General features: G+C 52.5%; 1 protein-coding gene across 1 annotated transcript; it reads left to right on the forward strand.

The window, feature by feature from the left end:
* Window positions 1-8,762: 8,762 nt before the first annotated feature.
* LOC119100651 (eclosion hormone-like) lies at window positions 8,763-16,658 on the forward strand. Its single transcript, XM_037223727.1, is given in 4 exon segments — window positions 8,763-8,852; window positions 14,386-14,468; window positions 16,429-16,597; window positions 16,599-16,658. Coding segments are annotated over 4 exon segments (321 nt in total). The 5' UTR covers window positions 8,763-8,843.
* The last annotated feature ends 3,112 nt before the right edge of the window (window positions 16,659-19,770 follow it).

A 19,770-nucleotide genomic window follows, 5' to 3' on the forward strand; every position in this document is an offset into this window, starting at 1 on the left:
TGAAAGCTTTCGTGGTCCGGCTCGTGGGCGCAAAAGGAATGGTTGACTTCCTTATTCCAACAGAAGGTTGTGAAATTCGACAAACCAAACAAACGTATTGTAAGAGACGAAAACAACAAGATAAATTTTCGGAGCCATGCCAATATGTCATAAATCCCCTTAGCTCTTTTCACAGAGCTGGTAACCTGGAGGTCTCTAATACGCTGGATGCGGTCTGGGGCTATAGAAATGCTCTCGGAAGTGATCTCAAGGCTGAACTGTTTCAGTTGGGCGACGTTAAGGCCTCATTTTCTGACAGCCAGTTCTAGACCGGATGGTGCCAGCCCATCGATGACCATGCTAAGCAGCTAAGCAACTCCCAGGTTGGCGCTCGTTAGCTGAACGTCATCAGCGTACGCACACACCGCTGGAATGTCACCGAGTACCTCGTGCATGACCACATACGGAAAGTAAAATGACTGCATGCATTCCATTGGTATACGGCACGGATAGTATGTTTTGCCAAGGACATGGAATGTACATATCTTGCTCGACTCTCTCGACGTGCACACATTCAAAAAAGTGTGCTTTATGGCTAGGGAACTGACCATTTTTCAACCGTGCAATGAAAAACAAGATATTAATGTTCGTGAGAACAAACTTTTTCAGAAGGAGACATTTGTTAACAGCACGCATATCCTGGACTGTGCAATAATCTGTGAAGCCGCCAACATTAGGAATGCGGAGAATAGGAGAATCCCCGTCCGATGGCTCCTCTCGTTTCGATCACTCCGCACGACTGGAGGTTGGCCAGCTGCGTTCCCAATCGGTCCTCACCCGCACAGGGGACTGGGCACGCATTGGACTGGAGCTTCAGATCAACTTCACCACCGCGATAGCTGCCGGCGTCAGCATAACCGCGCGAGAACGCGTCAGAGAATTTCTGTAAAATGTAAGTCAGCTTATCAGGCGATGTCCTGCAATGTGCCCACGCACATTACACCGGGCCAGTGTATCCTCCGTGTCGTCACCCAAACATTGATCGTCATCAGCTGATACCGCGTTCGCTTCCGCGGCATGGATGAAACAATGTCGCCACTTGCTGGGTCATGAATCTCAAATTATGTGTTTGTTGAGACTGAGTTTGCTTTGCTGTTGAAATAGTATCGCATTGAAATAATGCCGAAGCACTCCTTTTGGAGGGAGTTTTTGCCACGACACCTATGTCTTGGCACCCGATTAATGCGTCGTACTCGGGTAAGGATCAATTTTACCCCCTGAAATCTCAAGAACTAAGAAGACTAGATAACTAAACTCGCAGAGTAGGCAGTGGTCTTACTTGTGTCAGAATTTAAGGTCCTCAGGTTGTGATCTTTGGGTCAAAAAAGTCAAACAGCTTTAAACTCCAGATCCGCCTCTGAAGTGCCCTCAGACCTCCCCACGCGACCAGTCTAGATATCACCTGTAGAGCCAAAAGTCACTGGGACTCCTATGAGGTCAGTGATGCTATTTGACCTTTAGAAGGCAAAAATAACCAAAAACACGCAGGATTATATTGAAAGATGAACTTGCAATAGGCGCCAAATAATACCTCAGGAAGCATGCTACTCGAAACAAAAAGTTGATCAAGGCCATTTTCGAAGAGCGACCTTCCCTTATCTTTAGGAAGTCAAAGTTAGGCACATTTCGAAATCATTTTGATTCAGGAATTTAAAATGAGCGTCAAACCAAATTCCTAAAGCAAATTTCTCTGTAAAAAATATGGTTCGGTTTTTAACCTTATCTGGCCTCCATGCCTAATCGAAGGTCAGCGGAATTGGTCGGAGTTATGTTTCAATAGTCTAATTGTCTAAACGACCGTCTCAAAGTTGTGGGACTTAGTCTAACACTACGTCGTCGCATCATATTGAACAGTTACCCCGGACTTGCTTTCGCTGATAGACGTGGGCTCTGATTGTAACCTGCCATAGGTCAAATACTTAACAAGGCATACCTTTTTTAATTGAACCACACCCGAGCGCGCGTTGATCTATGCATAGTCATTCCCGTGGTGAGCTAGCTCCAAGCGTCAAACCCGGTCGATCTGAGATAAGGGCAAACTGGAAAGCAGCAAATTTTGTGCAAACTTGCTATACAAATTAAGTCATATCTTACACTCAATAACATAAAACAAGATTTCGATGTTCTTCAGTGCCTTGATATAACGTTGCATGAATAACATGACTGCAAGAGGTCAAATACGCATTATTTCATTTTGGCTCTGCCCTATTCCTTACGTCATCACGCTCCACCGACGTTGTGGAAATTTTAAAAAATCCTATTAAGAGAATCGTGACAAGACTCGAGCCAAATGCAGGACAAGATGTGATAACTAAATATCCCTTTGCTTAGAAATGAGACGAGTGTCACGGTTCCACCTGCGTGCAATAGCCACAGAAGTGAAGAAACGGTATGCGCTGAAACCTCCTATGGGCTCCTGCAAGGCAGTACGACATAGCACTGTGAAAAGACGCGTGGTAGAGCGTTAATGCCGTTTACGATGCACCATCACCCAATCTATACCGCGTTTGAAACAACTTCGCCAGAACCGCTTAAAAGCCTCCGGCACAGACCGGTGCTACCCTGAAGCTAAGTGAGCTCTACCCTATCCTAGAAACCAGATGCGTGTTTGTCGTGACGCTGGACGTCTGCCACGCACTCGCCCTGCACTGGTGCTTTGGGTCCCCGAATCCCAAATATGTCTTAAGTATAGTTCAACCTCGTTTTAAACTTCGAATTTGGACCGAACGCCAGGCGCATCTAGGTTTTCACCGCATAGAAAGGAAACATAAATTTAGTCAGATATCCGCCTCGTGGTTTTATTTACTGCGACTCGAGACAGCTGCGGCTGCGAAATTGCCAACGTGATACAGACATGTCATGTCGTTTACCACGACCTGTTAGTGCATCTTAACGCGGTGTCTGCTGCTGAGAGCGAACGGCACAGCTTGCTGCAATGTACGTGCATGAAGCGCACGGCAAAGTTTCATATGGGGGATTACGAACAAGGTGCGGAAAAGGTTCGCATGTGCTTGGTAATTAGTTGTCACGCTGTCGGCGATGACACAAGGCATCGCCAGTCTAGGATTCGACTATGTGAAACGTTGGATCGAATACGGTAATAGCATATTACATAGATAATACGTGCTATTATAGCGTACTGTTGCCAGTTGTCTTTTAAAATACAAAACAGGACTATTCCAGCTTTTCACGCACTGGAAGACAAGCAGCTTGGCACTTCGTACCACTCATCAGCAAGACTGCGCGAGCCCCAAACATTGTCATCAGAGCAACGGAGAACTGCAACAATACACATAAATCGCTGCGCTGAATTAGCTGAAATCCGCGGGTACGCTGGACAGCATGTGATTTAAATTGCCTCCGTTTTCATCTGCAGGCCATGCCGAGAGTAAACAAACCGCGCACCCCGTAATCAAGGTTTGCTGCAGTTTGATGCACAGAACCCGAGCGTTGATACGTTTTGATGATAAACGTCCTTCACATATTGGGGACTCTCCAGTGCAGTGATATTAACTCTTGAGCATTTAAGGCCGGCTTATGCACGTTGCATGCTTTGAGACGCATTTCTGAGCAAAGTAAAAGCCGGCAGAATGAAAAGTAGTATTAACATTAATGAAATAGTGTCGAACTTGGTCCTCCATTGGTACCCGTCTCTATAAAGCCAAATTTCAAATATCCTTGTGTTTGTCGAGGTTCATACTAATCAAGGAGCAATGATTTAATAAATCTATCATGAGTGGTAAGCCTAGAAATTAACCTTGTTAGTAAGTTAAAATTCACTACACCGTGTCGCAGACTATTTGTAGCATTCCTGTTTTTTTTTGCGAGTGATTTCGGATAAGACTGGGCAATGCCCACCAGCAGGTCAGGAGGGCATGGTAAAGCGTATTGGACAGAATTAAAGATTGATTACAACAGATTGAAACTAGGCACAATCGCGGGGTACGGGAAGTAAACGTGAATGCATGAAGGCATAGGTTAAAGAACGTCTCAGAAAACAGAGGTACGAACACCGAAGATCATTCTTTTTATGCGTCACCATAAGTCTACTGGCCAGCATTTTCGAAAAGTGGGTTTATGCCATGGCACCCACGAACCCGTTTGTGTAGATATATACGTGAAGGGATGAGATAGCATTTAACAAACCAGTTTTTGGCGTCGTTTTTCGTGGAACGGAGGAAGACTAGGAATAAAAAGGAGCAGTTTTCAACCTCAATAAATCCATCAGTGAAGCATTAAAAATCTTGCGTTTTGTCTTCAGCTATGCGGAAGGCTATGAGCAGCAAGAAACTGACGTCAAATCTGGCCCTGATTGACCGTTTTTCGTATCGCGGACTAAAAGGGGGGAGGGGGGGGGGGCGTGATACGAGGCACCTGACGTTTTGAACATAATGAAGATAGAGCTTAGCAAAAGATACTAGTGAATTGGTCTCAACGAGATATCGCGATTAGTACCTGTTTTAATGTTGTTTGGTCAGCAATTGATCCAATTACGCCAGGTCAAAGGTCGAACTTTCCAGAAAATCGCGCTTCTTCAGTATTACAACATCATACCTACGAGACCATGCGTTATGGCGACATGAAACTCAAACAGACGCACTTCGTGTTCAATTCTGAGTGCAACTGAATATCTTTGTATGCGTTTTGAGCATACGTTTGTGGTATATAGCCTTGTTAACATAATAATGTCGGCACGCCGCGCGTGTTCCGCGATTCTGCATCATCGCAAAATTGTCCAAAGGTTGCAAGCAATGGTAAATGATCATCTGTGGGCAAGACACGGATCAAAGATAATCCTCGCGCTCATCATGTATGCATACACGAACATGAACATTGCAACGTGGCCGAAATTGACGCTTTGCCGGGGACACGATTTATTGGGGACAATGGACAGGTATGGTAGCTAGAACCACGGCCACATCGTAGAACAATCTTACCAGTTGAAGACTACATCGGCATTGTACATGCATCGTCGGGGTCGTCTGGGCATGTTACTGTTAATACTAAAACAACCCTAATATGTATCCCAATAACGCGTCCATCACTTGTGAAAGATTACTCGGGGTAGCCGAACACTAGTCAACACGGGATAAACAGCTGGAATGGTGGCAAGGGGCAGTCAAATTTCTATTCAGTGGTGTAGGAAACGGCCGTGATACAGAGATGGCTTTAACGGGGCTAGAACAGTTTTGGGTACGGGGAATTATCTGGTCAGTGGGAAGGAGCATTCGGCGAGCGTAAATCATTTTCCCGCACTTAGAGTGAATGTTCCGTCTTTGAAGGTGTTCAAGTGGGTACAAGATATGATTAAATAAATTTGTTATGACGGTTGTTATAATTCAAAGTGGAAAAGACAGCTCTTGGTAACACAAGTTCTTATCTTCGTAAACATCCTCCTTAATACGTCGTTGTTTGATCGCGTCATGGAACGTTTGCATGACAGCAATCACTTGTAGTTTTCCAATCTCCAGAGAAATAGCATCATGAGCTGGAAGTGCTGAATGAGCCAAATATTGTTATGTGCTCACACTTTGGTTGTTTCTCGCTGTGTTCTTGCACAGTTTACAGCACAGTCGGTGAGTTACAGATGTTAACTTACATTCACATGTATGGCTATGGCCCTATTCTCAAGTTATTCGATTTTAAGCCTTATTTCCGTAAAAACTAAGAAAAATGCACAACTCCTTGTATTACGAAGCACAAAACGCAATTCATGTTAGGCATCCGACGCTCACATCCTCTTTTCTTGCTTTATGCTGAATCTTCCCGACGCCCAGGCTGCAGGCTGCATGCGTCAGCACGAGCGGGGCGAGAGGCCTCCTGAAAAAGAGACCCCGACCGGGCGCCCTGCGCACGCTCCGAGGGATTCCTGCACAGCACGAGCGGGCCAGAAGGCCTCCTGAGAAAGGGGCTCCGACCGGGCGCCCGGCGCACACTCCGAGTGATCCCTGCACAGCACAAGCGGGCCGAAAGGCCTCCTGAGAAAGGGGCTCCGACCGGGCGCCCGGCGCACACTCCGAGTGATCCCATGCACAGCACGAGCGGGCCGAAAGGCCTCCTGAGAAAGGGGCTCCGACCGGGCGCCCGGCGCACACTCCGAGGGATCCCATGCGCGGCACAAGCGGGCCGAAAGGCCTCCTGAGAAAGGGGACCCGGACCACCGAGCGCCCGGCACACACTCCGAGTGATCCCATGCACAGCACGAGCGGGCCGAAAGGCCTCCTGAGAAAGGGGCTCCGACCGGGCGCCCGGCGCACACTCCGAGTGATCCCCGCACAGCACAAGCGGCCGAAAGACCTCCTGAGAAAGGGGCTCCGACCGGGCGCCCGGCGCACACTCCGAGTGATCCCATGCACAGCACGAGCGGGCCGAAAAGCCTCCTGAGAAAGGGGCTCCGACCGGGCGCCCGGCGCACACTCCGAGTGATCCCATGCACAGCACGAGCCGGCCGAAAGGCCTCCTGAGAAAGGGGCTCCGACCGGGCGCCCGGCGCACACTCAGAGTAATCCCATGCACAGCACGAGCCGGCCGAAAGGCCTCCTAAGAAAGGGACCCGATCGGGCGCCCAGCACACACTCCGAGGGGTCCCTGCGCAGCGCGAGCGGGCCGAGAGGACCACTGGGAAGGGGACCCGGACCAGGCGCCCAGCGCACACTCCGAGAGATCCCTGCGCAGGTATAAGCTCGGTGGTTGGCTTCCCAGGTGCGTGCAATCCTGTCCTACCGTTATCCATTTCTCTTCATCCCGCAGCCCTATAATGATCATTTCTGGTCGAAAGGGCTCTAATCCAAGCAAGCAAACAACCAAATCGTGTTAGAATCTTGCACAGCCTGCACAACATTAGTTGAGAGCCAATTCACGACCGTATATCTGGAAATCATGCTCTCGAACACCAGATATGACTGACTCGACAATTATATTTTATTGGGCTTGAGCGCCGCGTGACCATCGAATTGGCGGAATCTGAACGCCGTCACTATGGCGTCATATGTACCGGGTAACCTTAAAAGAGTCTGCACGGACTGGTCTGCGACATCGTCGAGAGTGTGTAACTCAGAAACTGGAGGGCTTCAGGTCTTAAGAAAGACAGGGCTATAGACTGCACTGAATGATCTTTAAACTGATTCTTTCAGTCCAAAACCCGATACAACTGTGGAACACCCCGTTTAAGATAAGTCGTGCAGGCTAGATCCTGTAGGCACTGCCGCGTGTATTGATATGTTACACCTCGGCATGGGGTTGATCATCCCTGGTATGGATGCTCTCCGATCCAGCAACTGTTAAACGTGTTGAGGACTATGGGTGAATCCACATAAGTTGATTAATGATAATAAAAAGGCATTGGATCCTCAGTGAAACTGGCTTTGTGCACCCCAAGCCATGACTGCAAAGATACCACCCTACAGCTAAGCGAGCGCAGGACAGTTTTCATGACACCGGCGCAGTGATACGGGAGACTGGGCAAGTTGATTCGTGTTTTATTTAGCGATTTTCCGCACGTTCTTTCGTGATACTTTGTTGTTTTTGATTTTGTTTAAAGTGATGGTTCGTGCATCTAGTAAAATCAATCTCACCGTAACATTTTTGGCTATTTTGATATTATGGTGGGTATAGGGGAAGAAGTAAGTGTGAAAATATTCCGCGTACAAGGACAAGTTGCTACAAGTCCTTATTCCAAGTCCAAGTCCTTTCCACAGCATCCCATTTGAGCGTGATATTAAAATGATCTTGAATTTTGATTTTCAACCAAAATTATGGCAAAAGCACAACCGGCAAATGATTTTCATTGCTTGAAAGAGGAAGTTGCTCAATGACCAATGGCATGATAGAATATGACCACTTGTAAAAAGCCGTTGAAAGTACTGATGATGGCCACAGGACGCACTGTAGGTCACACACAGGGACAACAGACCTGTGCACGAGTCGTGACATGTCCAAAAGGTACCTTTTACTTCCGACCTCATTCTCAATGGTTCAAGCACACCACTCCTTCAGATATTCCTGTAGATCACCACAAAGCAAACCTCATTCAATAGTCTGACAAAACATTCAGGCTACTTTAAAAGCAATATACGAAGGCAAGCCGACGGATTAATCTAAAAGTGGAACATCCGTAAAATCTTCCCAAAATCAAATTCCACACGTCCTTGTATCAAAACGTTCCCATGCGCCACAGCTCAATTAGTATGCCGGATTGCGGTGGGCATATTAGGCGCTCTTTTTATATGCATACTGAGGTTTTCTGTCATCTAGTTCCGATGTATGGCAATCACCCCAAGTGACAACTAGTCTCGCTCCCCTCCCCTTCCCCCATTGTGTTCGAGTTGTGAAGTCCAAGGCGGCTGCGACGGCTCGTCACACGCACGTGACGGTTCGTCATCCCCTCGCGTCACTCAAAATCGCAAGCGTCTCCTCTCGAAAACATCAGGTCATGCGTAAGAAGCTCTCATCATCTCATCATCTCACATCTGCATTGTTCCCCTCCCAGATGCACGGCTTGTCGCCCGCGGCCATGTCACGCAGCCAGGGGTCACCTGCGCACCCTGAGCGTGACCTGGTCAGCGGCGATAGTTAGGGGTCGGCGGGACCGCCCTGTTCACCCGCCGTGACGTCCGCGGTCGTCACCCCGCCGGCGGACGCCCCTGCACCTGCGTCGGCGCCGGCGCCGGCAGCGTCGTGGACGACTCCACTTATAAGGACGGCCGGCCGGTGTCAGTAGCGGAACACGACCGGTGCTCGCAGCGTGGTAGGCTCGCATCGTGACCGTACCGTGCCCGCCGCCACCTACCCAACACACGGCTACCATGTACAAGGTACGCCCTGTCGCGCAGCTGTCGCCGTGTGCCGTGTTCTACTTACCCCGTGCCGGATGTCTGAGTACGCTACCTCCTGAGCCAAGTGCGTTCACTTCTGCTCAGAGTATGCTCCCTTCTGCTCTGAGCGCGCTCCCTTCTGCTCTGAGTGCTTTCATCCTGCTCTAAGTGCGCTCCCTCCTGCTTTGAGTACGCTCACTCCTGCTTTGAGTATCTCTCTCCTGCTCTGAGTAACTCTCTCCTGCTCTGAGTGCGCTTCCCCCTGCTCTGAATGCGCCCCCTCCTGCTCTGAGTACGCTCCCTCCTGCTTTGAGTACGCTCACTCCTGCTCTGAGTATCTCTCTCCTGCTCTGAGTAGTTTATTCCCGCCCCAAGCACGGTCCCTCCAGCTCTAAGTACACTAACTCCTGCTCCAAGCGCGTCCTCTTCCTCCCTAAGTGCGGTCTCTTCTGTTCTGAGCACGCTCACTCCTGCTGTGAGTACTTCCCTCCTCCTTTCAGTACACTCCCTCCTGCTCTACGTACGCTCCCCTCCCTTCTGTTCTGCGCATGGCCTCTCCTGTCTCGCAGGCTGCAGTCGCAGTCGTGTATCCTGTTACCTTTGTTCTGAACAATGTTGTGATAGGGGTTTTGTTGGGTCCCTGCTGCTAAACTTGATGTGTTGTTGTTAAGGAATGTTCCAGTCCGTAGTGTGCCTGGTGAAGGCTCGGGCAGCGTCGATATCTTCGGAAGCCTCATACAATGCTTGATTGGAGATAGTCATGACATGTACGACGGATACACAGGCAGTTTGATAACTTGTGTGTTGACAACGGGCTCCTGTCATCCCTTCAGCGGCCGTAGGGCTACTTATTCCAGTGACGTCATCAACTCCGCGCTGCGAACGATGCCGCAGGCCAAGCGAGGATTAACGTCAACTAACCGGACATTTTGTAGCCCCAGGCCTGGCCTGGCCTGGCCTGGCCCAGCCATTCCCGCTTTAGACCGCGTTCACCTTTGCAACGATCGTACGGTCTTGCAGTTTTTCAGCAACAGACGGAACAATTCCCTCTCAGCTCTTGGCAACTAGACGGGATATTGGCCTGAAGCCTAAATCACAGTGTAGGCGAATGCACTGTCCCAAAAATCACTAGATAATGCAATGCCGGCCTATCCGTGGTTACGTCTTTGATAGACGGGGAAGCGGCCGATAGCATACTCTATTAAAGCAGCCTCGAACACAAAATGCTGTGGCCTAACCGAAAGAGGGTGGGACACGACAGCAGCAAAGCTGTGTGGCCTAATGTGTTATGACCAATACTCCCCCGAACATTTGTATTTCAAGCGCCACTTTGGTCACAATGGCCAAAAACACAAGACATTTCAAATTGGTCGATTAAGATTGCTAGGCCCCGCCAGGCCCAAGGCAACCAATGTTCCAGCGACGTGACTCATGAACGTGTGCAGGAAAGCCAAGCGACGCTGCAGCTTCGTATCCGCTAAACTCGTGGGAGAAGTTTACTCCAATGCATCTAAAAAACAGGTGTATGGGCTCCTGGGGAGACGGGCTCCAATCGCTGATGTCCTACCATATCTGCATGATGCTGACGCTTACGTTTGTCGTCATTTTCGCTGGTCCAACGGCGCAAAAAACCATCTTGCTGGTTTGTGTTGATGTTCTGTTTCTTGTGGCCAACTCTCAGTCACTCTCGCTCTATGGCGCTAAAAAACAAAATGGCGAAGTGGGATGGGGTTGAGATGGCCTGAAATGGTAAGCGCAAAGGAGGGGAAGAAAGTTCCACGTCAGCTTTACTGGGCTGGGCATGCAATAAGCAGCCTAAACGCCGAATTGGGGCGGAATAGTTTGAGGCAACGAGGACGTGATTAAGAAGATGTGCCATCATTAAAGCTATCACTAGTATACGCTGCAACGCATGCGTACAAAACGCTATCAAAGCCGTAAACAGGGCGATATCACTTCGAGTGTGATAGGGACCATATGTGTCGCCAATGCAGTTCGAACGGCCGGCAAGTTACCCACAGTCAGCGCCGCTGTCAAGGGAGTCGCTCCTAGCAACCATCGATATCATATCTTACATTTCCTGGCTCGGCTGACATTCTACTTGACATAGGCATGAGGGAGCTATCTATCTTGGCTTCGATCACGACATTCGGAACTGGCATATCTCACAGCGCGATCTTGCCTAAACATGGCATTGTAGGCCGTAATGGAATCTGTGGCGAACCAGTTAAATCACAAAATTTACCGAACAAATTTACCCAAAAAACTTTGGTGACAGGTGGGACGCAAGCATTGTTGGGAAGATGGCACTGGCTGGCGCCGAGCAAGCAGTTAGATGAGACGATGTCACGAAAGAGACCCTCTCGAGTCACCCAAAGACCCTCAATCTGGGAACAATCTCAGGTTCCAGCTAGAGCATTGCGCTCGAGCTGGTTACATGCGCGTACAGTTAAATTGAACCCCGAAAGCTGTCGCTCCTCCCGTAAGCAAGCTTTCTTGCAATCGATCAACAATATCTGAATAACTTCACGCCCTAGCCGAGTTTCCTCCACTGGCGGTAAATATTGGGGCGAATAATATGCAGCGCCACTCTACACTGCATGCTGTAAAAGCTACGCAATTACCATTCCACCGCTGCCTATGGAGCCAACAGATAAAATCATTCCTTGCAATGCGATTTTCACCGCCACGTATTTTCATACAATATTTGTTAAAGCAACGGCTTGTCTGGTTTAAAACCAGTCCAATCCACCACCGGCCGGCCATTCGTTGGTGAATAAATGACAACCAGTTGTTCTCATCTGAAACGTCGTGGCTTAGCAAAGCGTCGAGCACAGTTTAAGACCTTGTGCGTCTAAGCTAAGGTACAATACAGCCAGTAAGTGACTGCAAATAGCGGTGCATGATGACGTGACAGTGATGAGTGAGTGTAATCGCAGACATGCGGCCTTGTAGTTTGCTTCATGCATGTTCACATTCAAACGGTTGTCATGACAGGTGCTCGTCACGTGTTGCAGAGGTAATTATGCTTTGTTGGCAATGCATTCGTTAAAATGTCTTAGGCGCAATGATCAGTCAGTCAGGTTGCAGGCATATTTCGAGTGCTCACAACGTCTAACGCTACAATGTGCCAAGCATGTGATTTTTCGGCAAATGCCCCCAGAGGCACGACTTCGGCATAACCGTGGCCAATGTTTGATTCGGTGGCACGCGTGCCAGTTCTGTTACTGCAGAGAAGCACACCAGCCTGTTCTGGCTGGCCGATATGCCCCCACCGGACAGATTACTCAGTTGAACCGTTTAGCTCAGCAGACAGGCGCGGAGACGTTCACTTCAAGTTCAAGAATGGAACAGCGTAACTTTCCAAAGAAGTTTTGTAGACAACTGCAGATAACTGCATTAATGCTCGTCGCTCGCGGTGCTTGAAGACAGTGGGCTGCCTGGCTGTGAGTCGCCAGATAACAACTCGATACAGTCACGACGGCTCTCGGAGGCACACGGCAGGCGTCAGCGCAGTTCTCGCGGACGCTGGGGACGCTTTGCCGTCAGCTTAGGCGGATGAGCTCCACTGCCAACGGGTGTGCCAGTGTCCAGTTTTGGCTCAGCTCCACGCCCCGGGAGGAGGCAGCGCAGCTGGTACTCTCGTCCCAGGGGTATAGGATACCGCGTGCGCGCAGGATAAGGTCAGTGGGACGGCGGCAGGTGCATCGCCCGAGGCTGAGCACGGGAGTCCCTGGGAACCGCTCGCTCCGCCCAGCTGGATGCTGACCCTGCGTGTGAAATGAGGAGCAGAACACAACGGTCGTGCATGAGGGTTTTGCTCACGTCACAGGAACCCTTGCAATAGCGGTTTGGTGTAGTGGAACCGGACCGTCTTTTTCTGGTTCCTGATTTTTCTGGTTTTCCTGATTCTCGGCTTGCGGTCGCCGAGTGCCCGAACGCTCTCAGCCCTTGCCCGCTGGTCTGCAACAGCTGACGTGCAACAGCTGAGTGAACGTAACGTCGCCGCAATCTGTCGCAGCGCAACCGTTCGTGAAGATGAGTAAGTATCCTGGCGTGCTATACGCACGATCTTCACCCACCGCTGGTAGTAGGAGTCCCCGTGGTGTGTCGGCACTGTCCGGTCCTATTCCATCACCAGTGACAGTCGAGTGAGCGCGGCCGCTGAGACCGCCCGTCCCCTGCCCCGTCCTCCGCAGGACTGCTGAGGACTGGTGGCAGTGCGGACCGGCCGTCGGCTGCACCCGCCAGTCCCCTGCAGGACTGCTGAGGACTGGCGGCAGTGCGGACCGGCCGTCGACTGTACCCGCTGGACTGTACTTTGAGGACCAGTTTGACTCGACTGCTCACTTTGAGGACCAGTGGACATGACCGCAAAAAAATTGTCCTCATCTCAGACCAGCGTTGACGGGTACCCGCCGCCTCGCCCGGTCCCACCCCGTGCGCCTCCCCCTCCTGCTCTATCCGCTACGCCCAGGCGCCCTGCCATGACGCGCCAAACAAACAGCTCGGCCAGGCCACGGCGCCCGCCGTCGTTAGATTGCCACCGCTGGGCGCTCGCCGACCTCGGATTATGCCCGACCGGCCACATTAGGGTGCCGTGCCGCGACGGTGGCGGCGAGGCCTGTCGATCCACGCGCGCCGCCAGCGGGGCCGCCACGGCGTTCGGCGGCGAGCGCGGCGCGCCGCCGCTGGACCGTCCGTATTGGTGGCGACGGCACCGACAGCCGCGTCGGTGGGCATCGATGAGGCGGCCGCCGATGGCGTTGGCGGCAGACGCCGGCCGGGCGGCTTGATGCCGCCTTGTGCAGGGACGAATCTTGGAAGGCGGAAGTAGTCAGGGGTGTCAAAACACGCGCGTCTTAGGTAGTAAAAGATAATTGGCGCTGAAAAATGCAGTGGCCTGACCTAGATGTAACCTAGGGTAATAAATGCCCTATAACCTAGGCTTTGCAAGTTCTGAGAGCTGAAATTTGGGCACAGAATAGCGTGGCACTTGCATGATGGTTTCTTTCCGACCAACAACAGCATAGCTACAGCCATTCAGGGAGAGGAGACCATTGGTAACTGGACAATCTAAATAGAAACGCATTCCTCCACGACTTACCACAATGTTCTAACAGCAGGATCTCTTTCTGCGCAACACTCACACGTAGCCTGAGGCACGGCAGCTTAGACGCTCAACTACTACCGCATTGCTGCAGAAGCAGTAAAGTCACATAGTTCACCGTTGCAACATATATGCAGATTCGATATGGATATGGAGATAGAATACAAGATTTGACCATGCGTTTAAACAGGCTAGCCTCCTGCCAATGAGCTCCGTTGGCAAATTTGCTCGGCATCCTTCACCCATCCCAATAGAGGACGAAATATTCTGAAAACCGCTGACATTTCCAGTCGGCGGTGTTCGTAACAAGTCCAGCCGCGCCCCTGGAAGCCTCCCAGTGCGTGCGTGCTCTCAGCACCGCCGTAGTTGGCCGCGCCGGCGTCGCTGCTGTGCCCGCCCCTCACCAGCGGGTCTGTTTCGCAGCCTGAGGTCCTACTGCTGTGCTGTCTGCCAGTCTGCTTGCTGCTGGCCGGCCAGGCCGACGCCAACATCAGCTCCTGCGTCCGGTGAGTCCATCCACGCAGCGGCGTCAGCTGTCGCTGGGTTAGCGGCGTCAGCGTCAGCTGAGGGCGCTGATGCCGCTGGCGCTGAGGACGTGTGACGACAGGCTAGCGTCCAGATGGGCGTCAGTGGCCATTTTGTTGCGATTAGCAACACATGGTATGTTTGGCAACTAGAGGCACGCGATTCGTTAACTATATAGAACATGAGTGCCGAGGTGTCTCTCAAGTTCAGCATCTCACAAAGCACGGCAAAGTTCGCTTATTGTCAACAGCGAGCGGATGTTAGCATTGAATCTGAGCGCACTCCCTAACAGGATTACGCCGGAAGCTTTATTCTGGGCTTGAACGAGAATAGCTGGATATCTGCACGACTGAACTTTACTGCCTCGGTAGTTCAGTTATTACAGTGCGGGACATCTGTCGACTCTGTCCGAGGCACGTGCAGGTTCGCGCCCTAGAAACTGCGCTTATGTGATTCGTCTGCGAAGGTAAACTGACGACTGGTGTGAAGAGTCGGGCTGCAGCTGAATCACATGTTAAAATCGCTCAGTGGAAATCATCTGCTGAACTGGCTCTCCTGCAGTGAAGACTGCAGTGTCTTCACAACAAGCTACTATCAGCCAGCTCACAGTCACAAAGAGTGTCTGCGAAACATTTGGAGCAATTTCTGAAAAACAGCGGGAGCGTTATCTGTTCGCATCAGCCAAGCCAACAGACTGCACGAGTCGCAAGCCCACCCAATCTCTTTTGTAAACGTCGCGACCGGCAATTTGCAATCAAAAGTGGAACGAAACTCGCTTAATGAAATCCCGAGAATGCGTAGACAATTAAATGTTCGATGAAAACACCGATTGTATTAGTGGTGTTTACACTCGTCTGTGACGTAATATCAAATGCGGTTGCTATGGCTGGGGCGCCTTCACCAGACGTTTCAAAACGATTGCGTTGTAACATGCTTATCGTGTTACGAGCTGCATACAAACGATATGTCAACGAGCTGGTTATGCTAAAAGTTACGCATTTTTATAAAGAAGAGACCGCTTCTCTGAGAGGGCAACATGACCCACTAAACATTGATCATACGTACAAATCTATCAAGCCTGGCGAGTGGGGTCATGACTCAGACGCATTGCCAATCGGACAAGATTTACCTGCTTTTCCTCACGACACAGCACTTGGCTAGCGGCTGGTCGCCATCACTACACTGAACTAGCAGAGCTTGTATTAAACCTGACCTTTGCACAGGAGCGTCTTCCATCCAGCGCACACCACCGTAAGCCAGGTAGTAAAAGGCGACCAAGCAACTTTTTCAGAGTGCCTTGAAAATGTTCGCACGTGTAATCGACGCATGACTGGCGGTATCTCTGCCATCGCTGTGGTAAGTTTCCTGCATACTTGCGATGTACCGCCGCCTGTGCTTGTCAGTTGTGAGCTGGCTGACAGCAACACCCCTGATTCTGGTTCTGCCGAAGCCCCGGCCAGTCAGCGCCGCCTGCAGTATTGCCGGGCTTCAAGTGGAGTAAGCCCCATGGTGCAGAGTGAGAGGCAGTCCCGTCCTCTGGCAGCCAGTTCCAGCTATCTCCAGACCTTGTTGCCTTCGGGTCATGTTAGTTGCAATACTGCGTTGGGTGCCTGGTGGGCCTTGTTTATCTGATGGTGGCCATGTCGCTGCACGAGGGCAACTACATGTTGATCAGAAAAACTGTTATCAACCAGCATCCGCGACAGGACCCTGAGCGTTTCAAGTGCGACAAAAAGCGCACTGCTCGCTCAGCGTAAGGCCTGAACAATCGCTGCCGTGCGAATTGCATTTCCTCAGCTCGAAGAGAAGGGCCCCCTGGGAGACCACCGACGCCAGCGCTGGAAGCCAATGTGGTATCGTATTTCTGGAGGCCGCGTCATGCCCTGGAGACGGCGCGTCGGCCGCTGTTTCGTCGTCCACTGACGGTGGCCTCCTTTCCAGCAACTGCGGCCAGTGCAAGAACATGTACGGCCGCTTCTTCCAGGGCACGGCCTGCGCAGAGGCGTGCCTGGCCGGCAACGACGGGCCCGACTGCTACAACCCCTCCACGGTGTCGCGCTTCCTCAAGCGACGCTCGGTGCCGGCCGCGCCTGACGCGACGCTCGGCGGCGGCTACGAGTACTACAGCGTCGACGGCCAGCCGGAGCCGGCGCCTCCGGCGGGCGGTCTGATCCGCCTTCTCTCCGCGCGCGCCTCGGAGGCAAGGAAGTAATCCCCGCCCCCGAACCATCGCCACCACCGTCGGAACTCTCCGCGACCGCTGCCGGTGCTCTGATCTCAGCTCCCGCGACCCGACGACCTGCCTATTGTGACGGTGGACCGGCCTCCGCGGGCCACTCCGCTCGGCGCGGTTGGAATATAGCCTACTTATCCGGTGCGGACGTCTGTGGCCTCGCGCGCCCGAGGCAGGTCCCCCGACCGGAGCAGTGTCTTGTTGAAACCCATGAGCCCGAGAGAAACAGATTACGAAATAAAAGTATGTACCGCCGTTCAACAGTTGATCTTTCAGCAAACACCGCGACACACTGCAAAACATGAGGGTATGGTGAGGAGGGCACGGACCACTTGAACCTGCCAAACACCATGGGTGTCAATTACTCCTTTCTCGAACTCATCCCGATAGAAACAAACGAAGAACTTACTTGCACTTTGCTAAGGTTTGGTTCCTATGATTTGAGGAAAAGCTCCCTAGACGGAGAGACATATATTCATGCAGCCCAACTCCGAAACAGAAACCGGCCGTCTCAAGCGGTCACAGTGCGATGTGGCAGACCCGGATTGCCAAATCCCAAAGTGGTGTCATATTTCGGCTTATGGCAGTTTTGGAACAGCCATATCTCAATCCAGCAACCGCAATCGTATGCAACCACTACCCGACATATTTAGCGCATGCGCAGAGGACGGTAGCGTTTGGCGCTCGCAGTTGGTCCTCCCGCGAGCTGTGCCTTAAACCTCTTACGTCTAACGCCTAACAGGGGGGGGGGGAGGGTTACGTCGTCAGCTGAAGGGTTTCGTTTTCGTTGTCGTTGTCGTCGATCGCTTTTTTCCGGTTTCGTCTCGCCGTTTCCTCGAACACGTAAGCTACATACGCAGCCTTAAGCAACACTGCCTGGCCTTAAGCCCACACTCTATCGCCTTAAGCGCTCACTTGTAGCAAAAACACGAGCACAAGCACCAAAACACGAAGCATGCCGCCCGAGTCCCCATCCCCATCTCGCCGCGAACCGGGACCCACCCCCCGCCGTTGGGCCCGAGCTCCCCCGTCGCCCGCGCCGCCGGACGGGCCATCGTTCATTCTTATAAAAAAGGGACGACAAAAGTTTTGCATTCCTGAACCCTTTTGCCATCCGCCGCGAAATTGAGCACCATGTAGGAAAGGTTGAGGAGGCCAAGGGCGCCAGTGCGACGCCCTTCATTCGGGGGCCCCCCTTATCAAAGTTCACGGCGCCCATCAGGCGCATGTACTACTAAAACTCAGCCGATTTCTAGTCCGTGACGTGGCGGTGGTCATGGCAGACCGCCTGAACACTGTTCAGGCACTGTTCACTGAACACTGTTCAGACCGCCTGAACACTGTTCAGGCGGTCGTGTACGCCCCGGCCCCCGCCGAGATGTCCGAAGAGGACATTCTCGGCGAGTGTCTCGCTCAGGGTGTCACCGAGGTGGTGCGCCTGCCGTCACGCCGTCCGGAGCTGGGACCTAACCCCTTGCTCCCATTGCGCTCCCGGGGTACGGCCCTTCCGCCGTACCTCTTGTGTGGTTATATGCGTGCGTCCCTGCGCCCGTGGATCCCCGCCCCGTAGCAGTGCGCGCACTGCCAGGCCTCCGGCCACAGCGCGCGCACTTGCCGCGCCCGCCACCCGAAGTACGGGGTATGTGCGGGCCGTCATTCGGCTCGCCAGTGCGACGCCCAGGAGCCGCGCTGCACGTCCTGCACCGGCCCCCACCCGGCATGGGTCCGTCGGGCCAGCCCGCCCTGGCTGGAGATCCGGGCAAACCTCAGGCAAAAACAAAAGAACAACGCTCCCTCCCCGCTCCTCCCTCCTCGCGCTCCCTCCCTGGAGACTGGGGCCTGGCCCACGCCAGTGGAGGCGCTCGCCCGACCCGCCCCAGCCGCCCGGGGTGGAGTGGACAGCGGACTTGTGGCCATTTGAGGGGCGCCCTCCACTGGCGCCCAGCCGCCAGTGGAGGCGCACGCCCGACCCGCCCCATTTGAGGGGCGCCCCCATGGCCCGCACCCTGGCCCGCCAGGCCTGGTTCCCAGCCCCTGAGATCCGGTCCCCGGGCCACCACCCCCTGCTTCCGCCCCCTGAGGCTCGTCTCCCTGCCCCTCAGGCCAGAACCGAGACACCATTGACGCCACCTCAGGCCTCACGGCCGTTCAGCGGCTCACGCTGTGTGCGCCCGAGAGCCGTGTCGGAACCGGGGTCATCGACGACTGGTTCCCCCCGCACCAGTCTGGGGGCAGAACCGTCAGGGTCGAGTCGGACTACCTCCCCATCCCCTGAGAGAGGACCCCGTCCCGCCCGCCCTCCCTCTCCCCCGCCCCCTCCAAAAGGACCCGCGCTGGCCACGCCCAAACGCGCTCCCGCCCCGCTGCACGAGCAGCAAGAGAGCCTCGCTCCCCTCCCCATAAATGAACTCCCCATTTAATGAATTTGTTCTCCAATGGAATACCAGGTCCCTAGTATCCCACTGGAGCGAATTCAAAAATATATCATCAAACATAAGCCAATGATTGCCGCTGTTCAAGAGACCTTTTTTAATGATCCTGATTTTACGAACTATAACTTTAATATTCGAAATTATTGCCTCAATACCGATAACGTAAATGACACACCTCGCTGTGGCGGCACGGCGCTGCATGTGTCCAACCATCTACTGCACCATCGAGTACACTTTAATACTAATCTGAATCTTACAGCAATTAACGTAAAAATCGCACAATTTGACCTCAGTCTCGTCTCTCTTTATCTATCCCCAAATAACCCTCTCCCCGCCTCCCAGCTCCCCAAACTCTCCTCTCAAATCTCCTCCCCTTGCCTAATCTTGGGCGATTTTAACGCCCACCACCGAGCATGGGGGTGTCAATCAATACAGACACGCGTCACCATGCTCCACACACCACTGCATACTCATGACCTCATATGCCCCAACAGTCAAACACCTACACACATACAACACCGAGGGACAGCCGCCAGCTTCTCTGTGATTGACCTGGCTCTCTCAGCACCACGCATCGCGTCACACTTCACTCACAACGTACAAACAGATCCGCTGTTC

Source organism: Pollicipes pollicipes, unplaced genomic scaffold (genome assembly GCF_011947565.3).
Source record: "Pollicipes pollicipes isolate AB1234 unplaced genomic scaffold, Ppol_2.1 Scaffold_4881;HRSCAF=5763_pilon_pilon_pilon, whole genome shotgun sequence".
NCBI classification, from domain to species: Eukaryota; Metazoa; Arthropoda; class Thecostraca; order Pollicipedomorpha; family Pollicipedidae; genus Pollicipes; species Pollicipes pollicipes.